Below are 15,791 nucleotides of genomic sequence, written 5' to 3' on the forward strand. Positions count from 1 at the left end.
AGAGGAGGAGTACAAGTTTCCTCAAATCCTTTACAGGATCGTGAGGGTTCTATCTGGAAGAGTTTTGTAATCTCGGGTTCGGAGGATGGCTGACGATATCACAATGCGATGGGGAAATCTCACGTTGACAGAGGAGGAAGGGACGGTTGATGAGGTACCGGATGAGGAGTTCAATGACATTGAAGTAAAGGGAAGAGACTGCCTGGTGGGGAGATTGATGTCAGAGCGGACCATTGCGAAGGAGACGCTAAGATCCAAGATGATCGGGATTTGGATGCCTTCTGGAGCGACGCTCTTCAAGGTAGTGGGGGAGAATACTTTTCTCATTGAGTTTGAAAACTCATGGGATAGATCCAGGGTGCTGGAAGGCCGGCCATGGACCTTCGAAGGTAGTCTGTTTTCTGTGTTAGAATTTGAAGGCACATTATCACCCACTGAGCTCCCATTTAACATGGCCTCTTTTTGGGTGAGAATGTATAATCTCCCATTGGCTTGTATGGGGAAAGCAATTGGGGAGAGATTGGGCTCTCATATTGGAGAAGTGGAGGAGGTGGATACCAATGAGGAGGGAGTCGGTTGGGGAAAGTCACTCCGAGTGAGAGTAAAACTGAATCTGTACAAGCCACTTCTTCGAGGCCGGATGATCAAAGTTAGAGATAAAACTCATTGGGTGGCTTTTCAATATGAAAAGATACCTTGGTTTTGCTTCTACTGCGGGTCGATTTGCCATGGAGCTGCGGGCTGTCCAGAAGGGAACCAGATGAAGGCAATGGGGGAACGGAAGAAGGAATATGGATCGTGGCTCAGAGTCTCGTCCCAAAGCAGGTTCCGTGACAGAGAAAGGAGCCAGAAAAATGTATACAATAAATCCTCAGGTAGTAGCGCCGACTGGGAATTCCATAGTTTCCGGCGGCCGGAGGAGCAAACAACACCGGGGCAAGGGATCGACAAGCAGAGCGGAAATCGTGGGGAATCAATGCAGACAAATGGAGAAAGTTTTAATGGCTTTAATGGAGATACGTTGGCAAAGGAAAATATAACGGCCAAAGTTAATGAGGGGGAATCATATTGCGTAGCTGGGGGGAGGAGCTTAAATAAGGTAAGCCCAAATACGGAAAGTGGTGCAGAAATGCCATTTCCTGTTGAAAAGGAATTTAATAGGGGGGAGGAGATACCGCCAAAGACATCAATTCATGAGTCACACGTTGAAGGAAGGTTTAATGTTACAAAGGAAAGAGCAAGGCCGGAAAAAGAGATAGAAGAGGGGGATATTATTGAGGCTGTGACGTGTCAATTAGAAAAAGGAATGCATGTACAAGCTAAAGGTCAGCAAAAGAAGGGGACTATGACGTGGAAGAAATGTGCAAGAATGGTGCATACTCAGCCCAATGTGAGCTCCACTACCCCACTAGCGGGAGTACGCAAGGCTGAGGTACTAACAACTCCGGAGTTGCCTGATACAAACAATAAGAAAGGAAAGTGGGTGGGCAATGGAAAAGCAGACAAAAGTGAGGCGGTGGCTGTTGAACAGCACCGCCGGGAACCATGAGTATTATTAGCTGGAACTGCCGAGGACTTGGGAACCCTCGGACAGTTCGGGACCTTCATCGTTTGGTGAAGGACAAGCGCCCCAATTTAGTTTTCCTGATGGAAACTAAATTGCAAGCCCATCGTATTGAATCTATTAAAGTACGATTGGGTTTCCACGGTGTGTTTGTGGTGGATTGTGTGGGACGAAGTGGGGGTTTGGCACTTTTTTGGTCGTCGGATGTAAAAGTTGAGATTCAAAACTACAGTCGACGTCATGTAAATGCCATTGTTACAACGGAGGGCAATAGTCAGCCATGGAAGTTAACGGGCTTTTATGGACATCCGGAGGTGGGTCATCGGTTTGAATCATGGTCTCTACTAAGTCATCTCCGCATGTATGACCCAATTCCCTGGCTTTGTCTGGGGGATTTCAACGAAATAATTGATGATACCGAAAAATGGGGAGGAGGGCGAAAAGCAAGATGGCAAATGAAGAATTTCAGGGAGGCCCTCACCAAGTGCCAACTGGATGACTTAGGTTATGTGGGTCCTGATTTCACATGGTGTAACAAACAAGATGGGGGCCAATTTATTAAAGAACGACTTGACAGGGTGTTAGCAAATTCTGGATGGCAAGCTTTATATCCATTCAGACAAGTTAATATCTTGGCGTCTTGCTCTTCTGACCATGCCCCAGTGTATGTGTGGTTTCAATGTAAGCGAGAGAGAAGAATGAAGCCCAGGAGAAAATTCCAATACGAGGCTGCATGGAATAAAAAAGAAGTGAACGATGTTATCAAACAAGTATGGAGGATTAAGGAGAGAAGCGTGCGAGGCTGGGACCCAATTATCCGAAAACTGGAGAAAAGCAGGGGATCCCTACTCAGATGGAAAAAGCTAAACCGAGACCCAACGGAAATGGACATTCAGGAAAACCTTGCAAAAATAAATGAGCTCCAAGCAGAAGATGGGATATGGAAGCTGGATATTATTGAACAACTCCAGGAGCAAAACCAGTCCATGATGGAGAAGAGGGACCTTAAATGGCGTCAGAGGGCCAAGGAGTGCTGGTTGATACACGGAGACAAAAACTCCAAATATTTCCATGCTTGTGCTTCCCAACGACGACAAAAAAACATGATTTTTTCCATAAAGGATGGCGAAGGAGTGGTGCGGGACACTCCTGGAGGAATTGAGGCAGCTTTTGTGCAGCACTTCACGGACATTCTCACCTCCTCTGGGCCGAGGGGGATTGAAGGCTGTATTCATATGCTACCCGAGATGGTCACGGCAGACATGAATGGACAACTGTTGGGCGAGGTGTCGAAAGAAGAAATAAGTCAGGCATTATCCCAAATGGCGCCCATGAAATCGCCTGGTCCCGATGGCTTTCCAGCGGCATTCTACCAGGAGCATTGGAATCTGGTAGGGGATGAGGTAATTGGGGCGGTAAGACATTTTTTCAATACGGGCATTATAGACCCGGATATTAATTTTACCCACATTACTCTTGTACCAAAAAAGAAAAATCCCTCGGGAGTGTCAGATTTTAGACCCATTAGCCTTTGTAACGTGGCTTATAAAATTCTTGCAAAAGTGTTGGCTAATCGCTTGAAAATGGTTCTACCGTTGATTATTTCATGTAACCAATCGGCTTTTATCCCGGGCCGATTAATTTCTGACAATATTTTTGCAGCATATGAAACTCTACATACTATGCATACTCGCATGTATGGGAGGGTGGGTTACATGGCGGCGAAGCTTGACATGAGCAAAGCTTACGACCGGGTTGAGTGGCTATTTCTTGAAAAAGTAATGACGAAAATGGGGTTTGCAAGTAAATGGGTTCAACTTATAATGGAGTGTGTTACCTCTGTAACATACTCAGTGCTTGTTAATGGCACTCCTGTTGGGCTCATAAAACCCTCAAGGGGGATTAGACAGGGAGACCCGCTTTCTCCTTATCTCTTTATTATATGTGCGGAGGTCCTGAGTGTAATGCTATATCATGAAGCTAATATGGGTCGTTTGAAGGGGGTTCCAACTTCATTTAGAGGAATGAGAATAAATCATCTATTCTTTGCCGATGACAGCCTTCTCTTTTGTAAGGCTACGGAGCAGGAATGGAATTGTTTGAAATCGGTGTTGGGAGTGTATGAGGAAGCGTCGGGACAGAGGCTCAACAACGACAAAACTTCGATCTTTTTTAGCCGCAATACTAATCAAGCAACTAAAGATCGACTTATGGCTGTTGTGGGTGTTCCAGTGGCGCAGAGATTCGACACCTACTTGGGACTTCCGGCGTTAGTTGGCAAGTCAAGATCCCGGGAATTCCAGAATTTAACGGATAGGGTAAGGAAGAGGTTGTCAGATTGGAAGACTAAATTCCTATCTCAAGCCGGGAAAGAGGTCCTCATCAAAGCGGTGGCCCAAGCGATCCCAACATATAGCATGGGGATTTTCTTACTTCCGACAGAATTGTGTAGGGAGCCCAATAGATTGATGCAGAAATTCTGGTGGGGCCACAAGGAAAATGATAAGAAGATACACTGGATGAGTTGGGAGAGAATGGGTCGTGCAAAAAATGTGGGAGGTTTGGGCTTCCGGGATTTGACTTGTTTTAATAAGGCTTTATTAGCTAAACAAGGGTGGCGGTTGATACAATACCCGGACAGTTTGGCTGCAAAGATTATTAAAGCGAAGTATTTTCCTACAGGATCTTTCATGTCAGCAAATTTGGGTAATAAGCCTTCATTTGCCTGGAGAAGCATTTTGGCAGGGAGGGAATTGCTTGAGGAGGGACTATATTGGCGTATTGGAAATGGGAGATCTGTCAGGATCCGTGAAGACAGATGGATCCCAGTACCAATAATGTATTCACCACAGACATGCAGTTTGCTCTTTGGAGAGAATGCAAAGGTTGCCGAATTAATTGAAGAAAATCCTGTACAATGGAATAGGCCTCTTATATGTCAAAGTTTTGGTGAGGATGAAGCGAAGGTAATCTGCAATATCCCTCTGAGTAGATATCACCATGAAGACAAAATTATTTGGCGTGCAACGAACTCGGGTGAATTCACGGTGAGGAGTGCGTATCACCTCGAGAAGGAAAGACAAGATAGAAACAAAGGGGAATGCTCAAAGGGGGGAGGAAACAGTGCTGTCTGGAAAATGCTCTGGAATTTAAAGCTCCCACAATCAGTAAAAGTATTCTTATGGAGAGCGTGTAGCAAGATTCTCCCCACGAAAGACAATCTAAAACAGAGGCGAGTATTGGCGGACGATACATGTATTTTCTGTTGCAGGGCTAGAGAGACTACCCATCATATTTTATGGGGTTGTCCATCAGCCCAGGATGTTTGGTGTGTAAGTGGCAGCAAGCTTCAAAAATGTACATCAGGAGGAGATGATTTTTGTAAGCTAGTGGAACTCATGATGGAGATTCTAACAAGAGAGGATATGGAGTTATTTGGCATCACTGCAAAGAAGATCTGGCAAAGAAGAAATGATGTGGTGCATGGGCAATCCTTTTCGCATCCCAGTGTAGTAGCGTCTCAAGCAGTAGAGCACCTCCAGTTGTATCGCAAGGCAAATGCGAAGTGCGAGGAGACTCTGGAGCCTACTCTGCCACACAGACAAAAATGGGAAGCACCTTCCTCAGGGCTATACAAGAGCAACTGGGATGTTGCGGTAGATCAAGGTGAAATGCGGATGGGAGTAGGGGTAATCATCAGAGACGAGAGGGGCCAAATTATTGCAGCACTCAGTCAGCTTATTGAGCATCACCACGAACCAGTTGCTGCCGAAGCTGTAGCCGCGTTGAGAGCAGTGGAGTTTTGCAGGGAAGTGGGAGTCCACGAGATCATTTTGGAAGGGGATTCACTAATGGTTGTGAATGCAATCAGAAACCAAACCCACAGCTGGCTTCGTTATGGACAGATCATTGCAGATATTAGATGCGTTCTGGAATCCCTTACCCATTGGAGCATACGGCACATCAAGCGAGAGGCAAATTCAGCGGCTCACGGACTGGCAAAATGGGCAATAAGGAATTCAGACACTCATGTATGGTTGGAAGAGGTCCCTAGCTGTATCTCAGAAATTGTTTCTTTAGAGCAGATGGCTCTAATATTGTAAGGCTTAGGCCTGATTTTTCCACGATTTGAATGAAATGTTCCATCATTTCCCTCAAAAAAACTTTAAGAAATGAAGTTTTGGGATATCTAGCATTTCCCTAAAATTAATATTGAATTTGTCCAAGAAAATATCTTTATACATCAATTTCTAGAAATATAACTATTTTTAAAAATAGAATTCATTTTCTCATCGAGATTGTTTAACCTTAACCCACGTCCCTGGTGACGCATGACCTTATCGTTTCTGCATCTGACACGTAATTCCCTAAAATTTATCACGTAAACTTGCTTAAAAAATTATTTCCTAGAAAATGCTACTTTTGTCCATAATTTATTTTCTGGACCGTCCTCCACTCTTTTAGTTCTGAATTAAAGATCCTAAAACTTTAGTAGTTGTTAAACTGTCTAAAATTATATCTTTTACTCACAAAAATATCTATAGTATATCATACACCCCTTTTGAAATTAAATTCTTCAACCAAAAACAATCCTATTCAACCCTCCTATAGAACACAGCCAGAATACCCACAACTATTACAATCGATATGCTTACAGTACCCACAACCATTACCATTCCAACACAACATAATCATCCATCAAAAATATTTATATGGTCATCAAAATAAATAGAGAAACTCTCACTGATTGGACCACAACAAAACTCAACAAGAATTCAAACTTATATATAAAATAAATAAATAAATCAGTGCAAACCGAATACTCAAACTAGTTCAATTCTTTTCCAAATCAACCGAAAATCATTCAAAAACATCACCGAATTTATTATCCAAATAATTTATATCACCGATAAACCCATTAAATCATCAGGAAAAAAAAACACCCAAATCAACTTACAGAAATCAATTTCTATCCCCTAATTGCAGAAAAATCAAGGCTGAAATAATGGGAATCTCAAGAATTTCAAAGGAAATCCAAAATTCACCTTGCCCGGTCTTGCTTCTCGGTCGTGAGTCCCTTGGAGCCTCTCCTCTTTTAATGGACAGCACTTCCAACCTCAAGTAAGGCTAGATTTCTCACTTGTATCACTTCAAAAATAATGTGGTTGTTAAAATTATCATTAAATTTATGATTAATTATTATTAAATTTTGATTAAATTGTAATTTTGAAAGTTACTCTATTTTTAGAATAATACAAAAATAACTTCTAGTATTATTAAGGAGACCTCTTCTATTTTTTTGCTGAAGAAGGGAGCTCATCCCCCTTGCTGGGACTTGGTCCCATGCTGCTCTTGTACATCTCTTATCTAACTCTTTTTTAAATTCAAGCTTCAAGCTCTCTTTTGGGAGTCTGTTTTTTATGTTCGAGTGTAAGAAGTATAGTTAAATTTACACAAAAAAGAATTAACGGTTAACTATACTAAAAAGTCATGTGTCTCTCATGAGTAATGTTAGAAGTCGTTACTTTTAAGAATAATATGACTTCTAAAATTATCATTAACCTTTTGATTGATCATTATTTAATTTTGATTAAATTGTAATTTTAAAAGTCACTCCATTTTTAAAAGTCACTCTATTTTTAGAGTAACTTCTAAAATTATTCACTTCTCACGTAATAAAAGACGCATGACAAACTATTAGACTCAATTAAAGAAAATTTTCTCAAATCCAGTTTGATGGAAATTTCTGCCCGTATCTTATCTTATCATATGACGTATATAGATCATTCTTATTTTAGATGGATAAATAGTCCATAATGTGTACCTTCGTATATGCACATGCTTCCACTGAGCTTCTCATCTTCCACACAGAATCAACAGGCCTAAACCCTTACACCGTTAAACCTCCACAACAGCAACACATGGCTTCCCTTTCTCCTCTCTTTTTTTCCCAGCACCTCACAATCTCTGCCTCCAAACTTCCCAAAACGCACACAAAGCCCACTCTCATACTCTGTAGATCTTCTACACAGGAACAGCATTATGCCCACCACACCGCCTCTGTCTCAGAGACCCATTTCTCGGACTCCGTACCCGGACCCGATGGGACGGGACCCGCTGCTCCCACCCGAGGCCAGAGATTTCTCGAACACCACCGGTCCCTCGAGGCCGCGAAGCTCGTGGCCGAAGAGAATAGTAAGTTCAAGAAGAAGAAGACGAAGAAGGAGAAGCCCTTGAAGGTTTCCACTGCGGTGGCTTCTTGTTATGGGTGTGGGGCTCCGTTGCAGACTTCGGAATTGGATGCTCCGGGCTATGTGGATTCCCAGACCTATGAACTGGTAGAAATTACATACTGAATTCTAGTTGATTATTGGATATGAATTGTTGTCTTAAAAAAAAAGGGAGTGGAAAAGAAATTTCCACCAAACGTTCACGTTTGGTTATCGCGTCCTTTGTCAGAAATTGAGTTTTGTCAAATTGCGTTGATTGGTATCTGTATATTTGTAGTTTTATCCCCTGACAAGAGAGCGATTCGGGAATGTAAATATTTGTGCAGAAGAGGAAACACCGCCAGCTTAGAACTGTTCTATGCGGGCGGTGCCGGCTACTGTCACATGGGCACATGATAACTGCAGTCGGTGGAAATGGAGGTTATCCCGGCGGAAAACAGTTTGTGACAGCTGAACAACTTAGGGAGAAGCTATCTCACTTGCGCCACGAAAAAGTGTTGATTGTTAAACTGGTGAGTGCCACCTGTCTGACTTTTGCTTTGTGATGAAGTAAATGGATTACCTTGATGACCCTAGAATATGATTAATGTATGGAGGTCTGCTCTATTTCTGGTTGGTCTGATAAGTTGCTTATGAACTTTTTTTTTTTTTTGCTCCATTCGTGGAAGAATTTATATACCTGTAATTGTACTTCTGGTTGGGGGCTTAGCTGGCATTTTAGGGTAATACTAATTTGCTTGGGCTTGCAAGGTATTAGGGAGTACAGCCATTTGCTTTTGTAGAAGCTAGAGGAAATCCCTTAAAACCTTTTTCTTTTTAGTTGTAATAGTTTTTCCTACCTAGGCCAGCACTCATTTTATTTTTGTGGCGGGCACTATTTTCATTGTAGTTAACCCATCTGTAAGTAAATATAAATTCACAATTGTGTGCGTGTCTGAAGCAAAGAGCAAGAGAGGAGGGTTGGGGTGGGAGGGGGTTTCTATGCATTTATGCTTAGATGGAAGGCTCCATTCCCTTTTATTTATTTATCGCTATTGTTATCATCAACTAAAAATTCTGATCAATTGCTTTGAGCTGAGCTTCAGTACACACGAGGAATGGTAAGTGAATGTCAGGCCTAGTACTATGTAGGCACCCTTTGACAGTCTAAACATGTTGTAATGTATGTGGATTAACACGAATATTTTCTTGCTTTCATCTTCCTGATATGCTGTTCCTATAAGCAAGTATATTGCATGTTGTCTAAGTAACATTGTCTATTTGCCAAATTGTATAGGATTCAATAAATACCTGAGAATGACGAAGAAACTTTTCCTGTCTCTCTTGTAGTGTAAAATTTTGTAATGATAGTGTATCATATCCAGGTTATCAGGGCAAGAAATGGTTTAATAATCTAACAAAAAGATGGCCCGCATATGGTTCAGCTGATAAAGTGGCATGGTGGGGAAGGGAAAGGTCCTAGTTTCATATATTACCCGTAAAAAGGACTCATAAAGATGTTTATATGATCTGACTCATTTTCTGCACTCGTCACTAGACATTTTGTTAGGTGATCTCATATTTATTACAATTTAATGATAGAAATAGTAGAAATTCATAAAGCCTATGATAGGCACATTTCCCTAATTATTTTTGTTAATAATCTCTAGGTTGATATTGTGGACTTCAATGGCAGCTTTTTGGCTCGTGTGCGTGATCTTGCTGGTTCAAATCCAATAATATTAGTTGTGACAAAGGTAATAATCTGCATGTTGGTATCTAATATCATCGTACAATGGGGTGATTAAGATAATGATCACACTTTTCACTTTCAGGTTGATCTCCTACCAAAAGGGACTGATCTAAATTGTGTTGGTGATTGGGTAGTAGAGGCCACTACAAAGAAGAAGCTTAAGTAAGTTTGGACTCTTTTTTAGAAGAGAAACATTTTTTTTTCTCTCTTTGCAAGCGTTTTAATTTGTAGGATACGTTGTTACATAAGTTCATAACATGAAAATAAATGTTGCTCAAGCCTCACAGTGAGTTGAGCTTGTGGTTCTTGTACAGTTTTCATGCAGTTTCCACAATAGGATTTTTTTTTTTTTTTCTTTTCAAATGACCAAAAGCTTACCTGCAGCATGCTTAGGGTTGCACACTTATAAGTCTGTTATTTATGCAGTGTTCTGAGTGTCCATCTGACAAGTTCAAAGTCTTTGGTTGGCATAGTAGGAGTTGCATCAGAAATTCAAAAGGAAAAAAAGGTTTTTTCCTCCTCCATGAATACCCTTCCAAAAGCTACTAATATAACTTAATGAAAGCAAGTGGTAATTGCTGGAAGTTAATGATATAGTGATTTTTTTCATAGTTTTCTATTTGAAAATGCGGTTAATATTTCAGAAAATATCTCCAAAGTTGAAATCAGTACCATGATCTCCACCCAAGCTGGGAAGCTATTTTACATGGGACTTGGGTATGAGCATCTGGAATGGATGTCTCTAGGTTTCTGGCTTATCTAGTGCTTATATGATACAAGATATTCAACCTGCGTCTTTCTGAAACAAGATGGAGAAAATCCTCAAAACAAAGTAAAAAAATAAAAATGGATATCTTTTTTGTTGGTGAAGATCTTTTCTGTACATGGTATCAAAGTGGCAATATATAAAGTATGGAATCTCCTGAATCTCCTACCTCTTACAGTATGGAATACCATTATTAATGTACAAAAAGCTCACATCTTGTAGCAAACTACCGTTATTGTCCACACCCACTGGGGGATTAATCAGATCAAGCAAACAAGACAGCCCAGGAAAATGTCAAAAAGTTCTCTCTTTTTCAATTGTAATAGACTTATAACAGCTAATTAGAGCTGAGTTGGAGATAGAGAATTGGACACTGTATATAAAAAATAGAAAACATGGAATTGGAATGTCAATGTTGTACTAAATGTGGTCCTTGACTTATGGGTTTGACTTGTAGTTTCCTGGAACTACTTATAAAAAAAATTCCTGATAAACTGTCAATGTTATGTAGTTCTAAAAAAAAAAAAAAACTATACCATCCCATTAGTGAAATTAGCCACCAACCTAGACTTCTATTAGCTTCCTTTTGTTATTCATGTTTTGCAACCGTACATCTTTTCCTTACCAAGCTAATTCTTTCCTCATGTTATAATATGTCATATTCATCAGTAAATAAACTTTAAATTTTGGCTTATAATGTATGAAGCAATTTTTAAATATCTATTTATTGCTCTTTGTTTTTTTTCTCAAGTTCTTGAGTTGATTCTTTGATGCAGGGGCGGGATGTTTACATTCTGGTTAGTAAATTTCTGAATTGGAAGCTCCCCATTAATGCACAAAGTAGGGTCGAAATGTCAATTGTTCTTACTATATTGATATTCTTACTGAACTGTCATGGCATTAGTCCCTTTGTTGAATTCCTGCTCATAAGGCTATGTATACTTTGAAAATGAAAAATATACATTCTAATTGTTATCTCTTACCAGAGTTGTTTCTGTTGATTCGGTTGTAACTCATGCTCATTAGTTCATGATGAATATATTTATAAATTTAGCCCAAAAAGAGGGGCTTGGAAGCTAGGGCCTTTGAAAAGAACAATGAAGAATCATCCTTAGGAGTAAGCAAATTTGGTAACTTTAATTTCTTAGATACTAAATTGTATATATATTACAATAATATAAATGTGCAAAAGGAGTGCAACCCTTGTACATATATTAAGAAATGAGTATAATTTCTATTTTGTTTGATTTATTATGGCTGAAATGGCACCTCCTCCCCCATAAGTATGGTCTTGGGTCCAAAAGTCACTAGGTATGTAACTTACAAATGAAAAAATATTTGTGCATTATACATAAAATAGGACTGGCATGATATGTAGGTGTGTGGCATATTTCGTAACATTATTATGAACATTCTTTGATTAATATGCTAATGTTTAGCTGTAAATCTTGTTGCATTGTGAAAGGTAAAACTTTTCCAACCATTCGATTTGTAATTCTTCGGTTTTTAAATGGAGGATGAAAATAATTGGCACTTATTATTGCTTTTTGTTTGTTGGTCCTTGGTTTTTTTCTATTTAATACAGTTGTCTGCATTTCTGCAATTTTATCAAAATGAATATCTCACCAGTTTATAGAAGTGATTACGTTTATGATAGTTTATTACCATTCCTTCAGGGCGCAGCTAATGTTGGGAAATCTGCATTTATCAATGCTTTACTTAGTAAGTTAATGTAACTTTTCTTTGTGTTTCATTAATTTTGGTGAAGGTATTTGTTATTGGTTTTTTGAAAATTCAACTTAATTGGAAGGCATTAACCCAGCCCTTGCCCATTTATGTCACTCTTTTGATTGATAAAGGAATACAACTGAAATTAAAGACAATTATATTATGTGTAAGTGCCTCCCATGATGGGCATGATCTGAACTCCTCCTTTTATACCTGCTTGTTTCCAGACTGCTTGCATTATTCAGTGAGCGATTTGGGGTTCACAAATCCGCCTAGGACTTTGTCAATGAGGCATAAGCTCCAGGCCTTCGCACTTTTTGATAGAGTACTTTGATCTCCAACTCGTATTTTTTCCCCCATTCTTTGCAATGGTCTGTTATAGCAGATTCATTCAAGTCCACTTCTGCTACATCGTTATCCAACTCCTCCATCTTGTCAGCCCAGGATTTAGAGTTGAAAGAGGACCCCTTTACTACAATAGTGAGTTTTTTAAGTTCAAATGTATTGTTTGGTTGTGGAGCTAATAAATCAGAGTACAGAGGAAGGAATCAGTAGAGAAGTTGTCATGGTTGGCAATTTAGAATCTTGACTGAAACCTTTAATTACTGTTGTTAGGATGGTGATCGAGTAAGGCCTCTTGCTTCTCCAAGCATGCACTTTAGCTAATTTGTCTGTTGTGAAAATTTTAATCAATCTGAAAGTTGGTGGGGAAAATTATATTGTGAACTCGTATATAGCAACTATGGTCTACACTAAATTTTCCATTTCTTTTTATAGAGATTTATTACTATTTAGATTGTAATATTTTCTCTGCACTCTCTTTGCTGTGCATATATTTCATGCTAGTGTTCTGTTTTCTTTGTCATTCCTTTGGACACAATAGAGAAAACTATTCGGTCTGATGGAACTGTATTAAACACCTAATTTCTGCATTTTGTTCTGTCCTAGGTAGCGGACACTGACCATTTTAGAATACGTTTTCATTTTGCATTCTTCTCTCTACCAATGTTATGGGACAAGTTGTAACCTTCTAAATGTACTAGTTCCCTCTTTTTTGAACCTTTTTTTATATTCTGGCTTCAGAAATGATGGCACAAAAGGATCCAGCTGCTGCGGCAGCACAAAAATACAAACCAATACAATCTGCTGTTCCTGGAACCACCTTAGGTCCAATTCAAATTAATGCTTTCCTAGGAGGAGGGGTAAGCCATTTTTAAAAATATGCCTATCTGTCTGCTCGTTATGCTTTTAGCATTTGTACTGTGATTTTATGAACTGTTATGTTTACTTATGTAAGCATTTTTTATTTCCTTTGGTAAATTTTTATTTTATGAGTGGTACCTGAAACTCTTTTTTGTTCATGCAGAAAATATATGACACGCCTGGAGTTCATCTCCACCATAGGCAAGCTGCGGTGGTTCATTCAGATGATCTACCTGCACTTGCTCCTCAAAGTCGGCTAAGGGGTCAATCTGTTTTAGTATGTCCTCTCTGTATTTCCTTAAAGCTTACTCAATTGTCCCATCTTAACATAGTATTTTTCTGCTATGACAAAATTCTCAGGTAACCCTTGACAATGGGACAGCAAGCAAAGTTAAATCCAACGGCTTAAATGGGTTCTCAATATTTTGGGGAGGTCTTGTCAGAATTGATATCTTAAAGGTTTTGATCATTTAGTTTTATGCATATTTAGTTGTTACACTTGTTATGAAAATTTATTGGTTCATAACAAGTGGTGAAGGTTTTGTTATAAAGGCCCTAGACTTTTTGTGGCATAACCATCAGGTCTAAAGCTTGAATCCTCTTGAGTGTAAACAACTCCTTGGGGTCACACCCCTGCCGAAAGCCAAATTTAACTGATTCGTGTGGTGGGGGTGTGTTACACAGGTCTAGGGTTTATCATTCATGGGTAGGTACATGAAGTGGCCTTCCCTTTGAGGGGTTCCTTGTCATTAAAAAAAAAAAAAAAAAAAAACTTTTGTTGGTTCAGCGTGTTTAACAATTTTGATATGTTTAACAATTTTGATAATTTCAGGTTCTCCCGGAAACTAGCTTGACATTCTATGGGCCAAAGGCTTTGCAAATTCAAATAGTGCCCACGGATAAAGCAGATGAATTTTACCAGGTAATCAAGAAGGTAGTTGCAACTGTGACATAATTTTTGTCATTTTTGCTTGCATTTGGCCCAAATTAGGTTAGCCACAAAATTCTGTGTCAATTTTTTTTTTTTGTCACAACTAACAAAAAACAACAAATTGTCGCAAATACTTACTGGGTGTGTTGCCAATTTATTGAAATTAGGTACAGTTTCAGCATCAACTTTCTAAATTGTCTGCAATCTTTGTGAATTATTTGTTTTTCTTGCACTAAAATGGCTGTCATTAAAACAATAAAGTTGTTACATCAAACCTATGGTATTGTTCTTGTCACATTCTTTATTATTTCCCATTTTTGATTGTTGGTAAAACAGCTACATAAAATATTTTGTAAATTCATTTTCGAGCAGAGCAACAGAGTGCATATCAGCTACCTGTTTGTATTACTTGGATAGTATTTATGTACTTTGTCCTTACATAAAAAGCTGCATTAGCAATCTCCTATGGAAGCCTAGACAGACAGTCGTGCATATTTTCCACATGATGATTACAGAATTGTGAGGAACTTTTGTGATTAGAAGCTAGAAGTTTCCACAAAAAAAAAATTTCTCTCTCTCTCTCTCTCTTGCTCTCACCGCCCCATATTTCCATTGATTTTCTTCTTTGTTGTGCTTTGTGCGTGTTTTTTATTTTTCTTTCTTTTTCTTTTTTTGTATCTTTATTGGCTAAAGAGTTTTTTTACCATGTTGTAGAAAGAACTTGGCGTTTTATTAGTACCTCCAACTAGAAAAGAAGGAGCAGATGACTGGAGAGGATTGGAAATAGAGCGCCAGTTGCATATATCATTCAAAGATGTGGAAAGGTGGAGTTTAATTTTCATAGTTCGTTCATTTGTGCCTATATGTTAAGTGATATATTTTTACCTCTTTAAGCATTCTTGCCACAAATGCTGATTTTTTTATCTCATTACTACCAAGTCAATGGACAATTTCTCTTTGTTTGGGCAGGCCTGCTTGTGATGTTGCTATATCAGGTCTGGGATGGATTTGTGTTGAACCAGTGAGCAAATCAATCAAAATATCTGATCCAAACATAGAGGAAACAGCCAGAGAACTGCATTTAACTGTCCATGTCCCCAAGCCAGTCGAGATTTTTGTTAGGCCTCCATTGCCTGTGGCCAAAGTTGGAGCAGAGTGGTACCAATATCGAGAGTTGACAGAGAAGGAAGAAGAAGCAAGACCAAAGTGTTACTTTTGATGCTAGTGGTTCCATGATCTATATTATATATATAATCAATTTGCTTATTGTAAGAATATTCTTCTTTTTTCTTTTTCTTTTTTTGAATGAATGAATGTTAAAAAAGGGTAGTGTATTATTTTTTCTTTTCAATATAGAATGTAAATTTTCCATCAATGTGAGACACAATAACCTTTTTTGCACAGGTTAGTTACCAAGCCTGTGCAAAAGCACATACAAGCCCAACAACATTAAAGGAAACAACCATGACAAAAACCATCATATTAAAGCAAACATTCAAAGGGAACCGAATAAACAATCACAGAAACCATCATATTATTGCACAAATACATGAGATCTGCAACACTAGTTGATGCTCATATCCCCCTGAACCTTAGCAACAGATAATTGTTACAAAAGAAACCATCAAGTCAAAATA

General features: G+C 39.0%; 1 protein-coding gene across 3 annotated transcripts; it reads left to right on the forward strand.

Annotated features, from left to right (window-relative positions):
- The first annotated feature begins 7,388 nt into the window (after positions 1 to 7,388).
- Positions 7,389 to 15,518, forward strand: LOC132181207 (NO-associated protein 1, chloroplastic/mitochondrial). 3 transcript variants are annotated; one of them, XM_059594323.1, is made up of 13 exons: positions 7,389 to 7,902; positions 8,121 to 8,306; positions 9,444 to 9,530; positions 9,609 to 9,688; positions 9,953 to 10,034; positions 11,069 to 11,089; positions 11,969 to 12,014; positions 13,104 to 13,222; positions 13,387 to 13,500; positions 13,584 to 13,682; positions 14,056 to 14,145; positions 14,869 to 14,978; positions 15,124 to 15,518. In XM_059594323.1, the coding sequence occupies exons 1-13, from the start codon at positions 7,486 to 7,488 to the stop codon at positions 15,371 to 15,373; spliced, it is 1,701 nt and encodes a 566-aa protein (XP_059450306.1). In that variant the 5' UTR covers positions 7,389 to 7,485; the 3' UTR covers positions 15,374 to 15,518. The 3 variants fall into 3 exon arrangements, with proteins under 3 accessions (XP_059450306.1, XP_059450307.1, XP_059450308.1); XM_059594324.1 differs by lacking the exon at positions 11,969 to 12,014 and having other exon boundaries at positions 11,069 to 11,132; XM_059594325.1 differs by lacking the exon at positions 11,969 to 12,014 and having other exon boundaries at positions 9,953 to 10,033; positions 11,067 to 11,089.
- Positions 15,519 to 15,791: the final 273 nt, after the last annotated feature.

This window comes from Corylus avellana, chromosome ca5 (assembly GCF_901000735.1).
Source record: "Corylus avellana chromosome ca5, CavTom2PMs-1.0".
Lineage (NCBI taxonomy): Eukaryota > Viridiplantae > Streptophyta > Magnoliopsida > Fagales > Betulaceae > Corylus > Corylus avellana.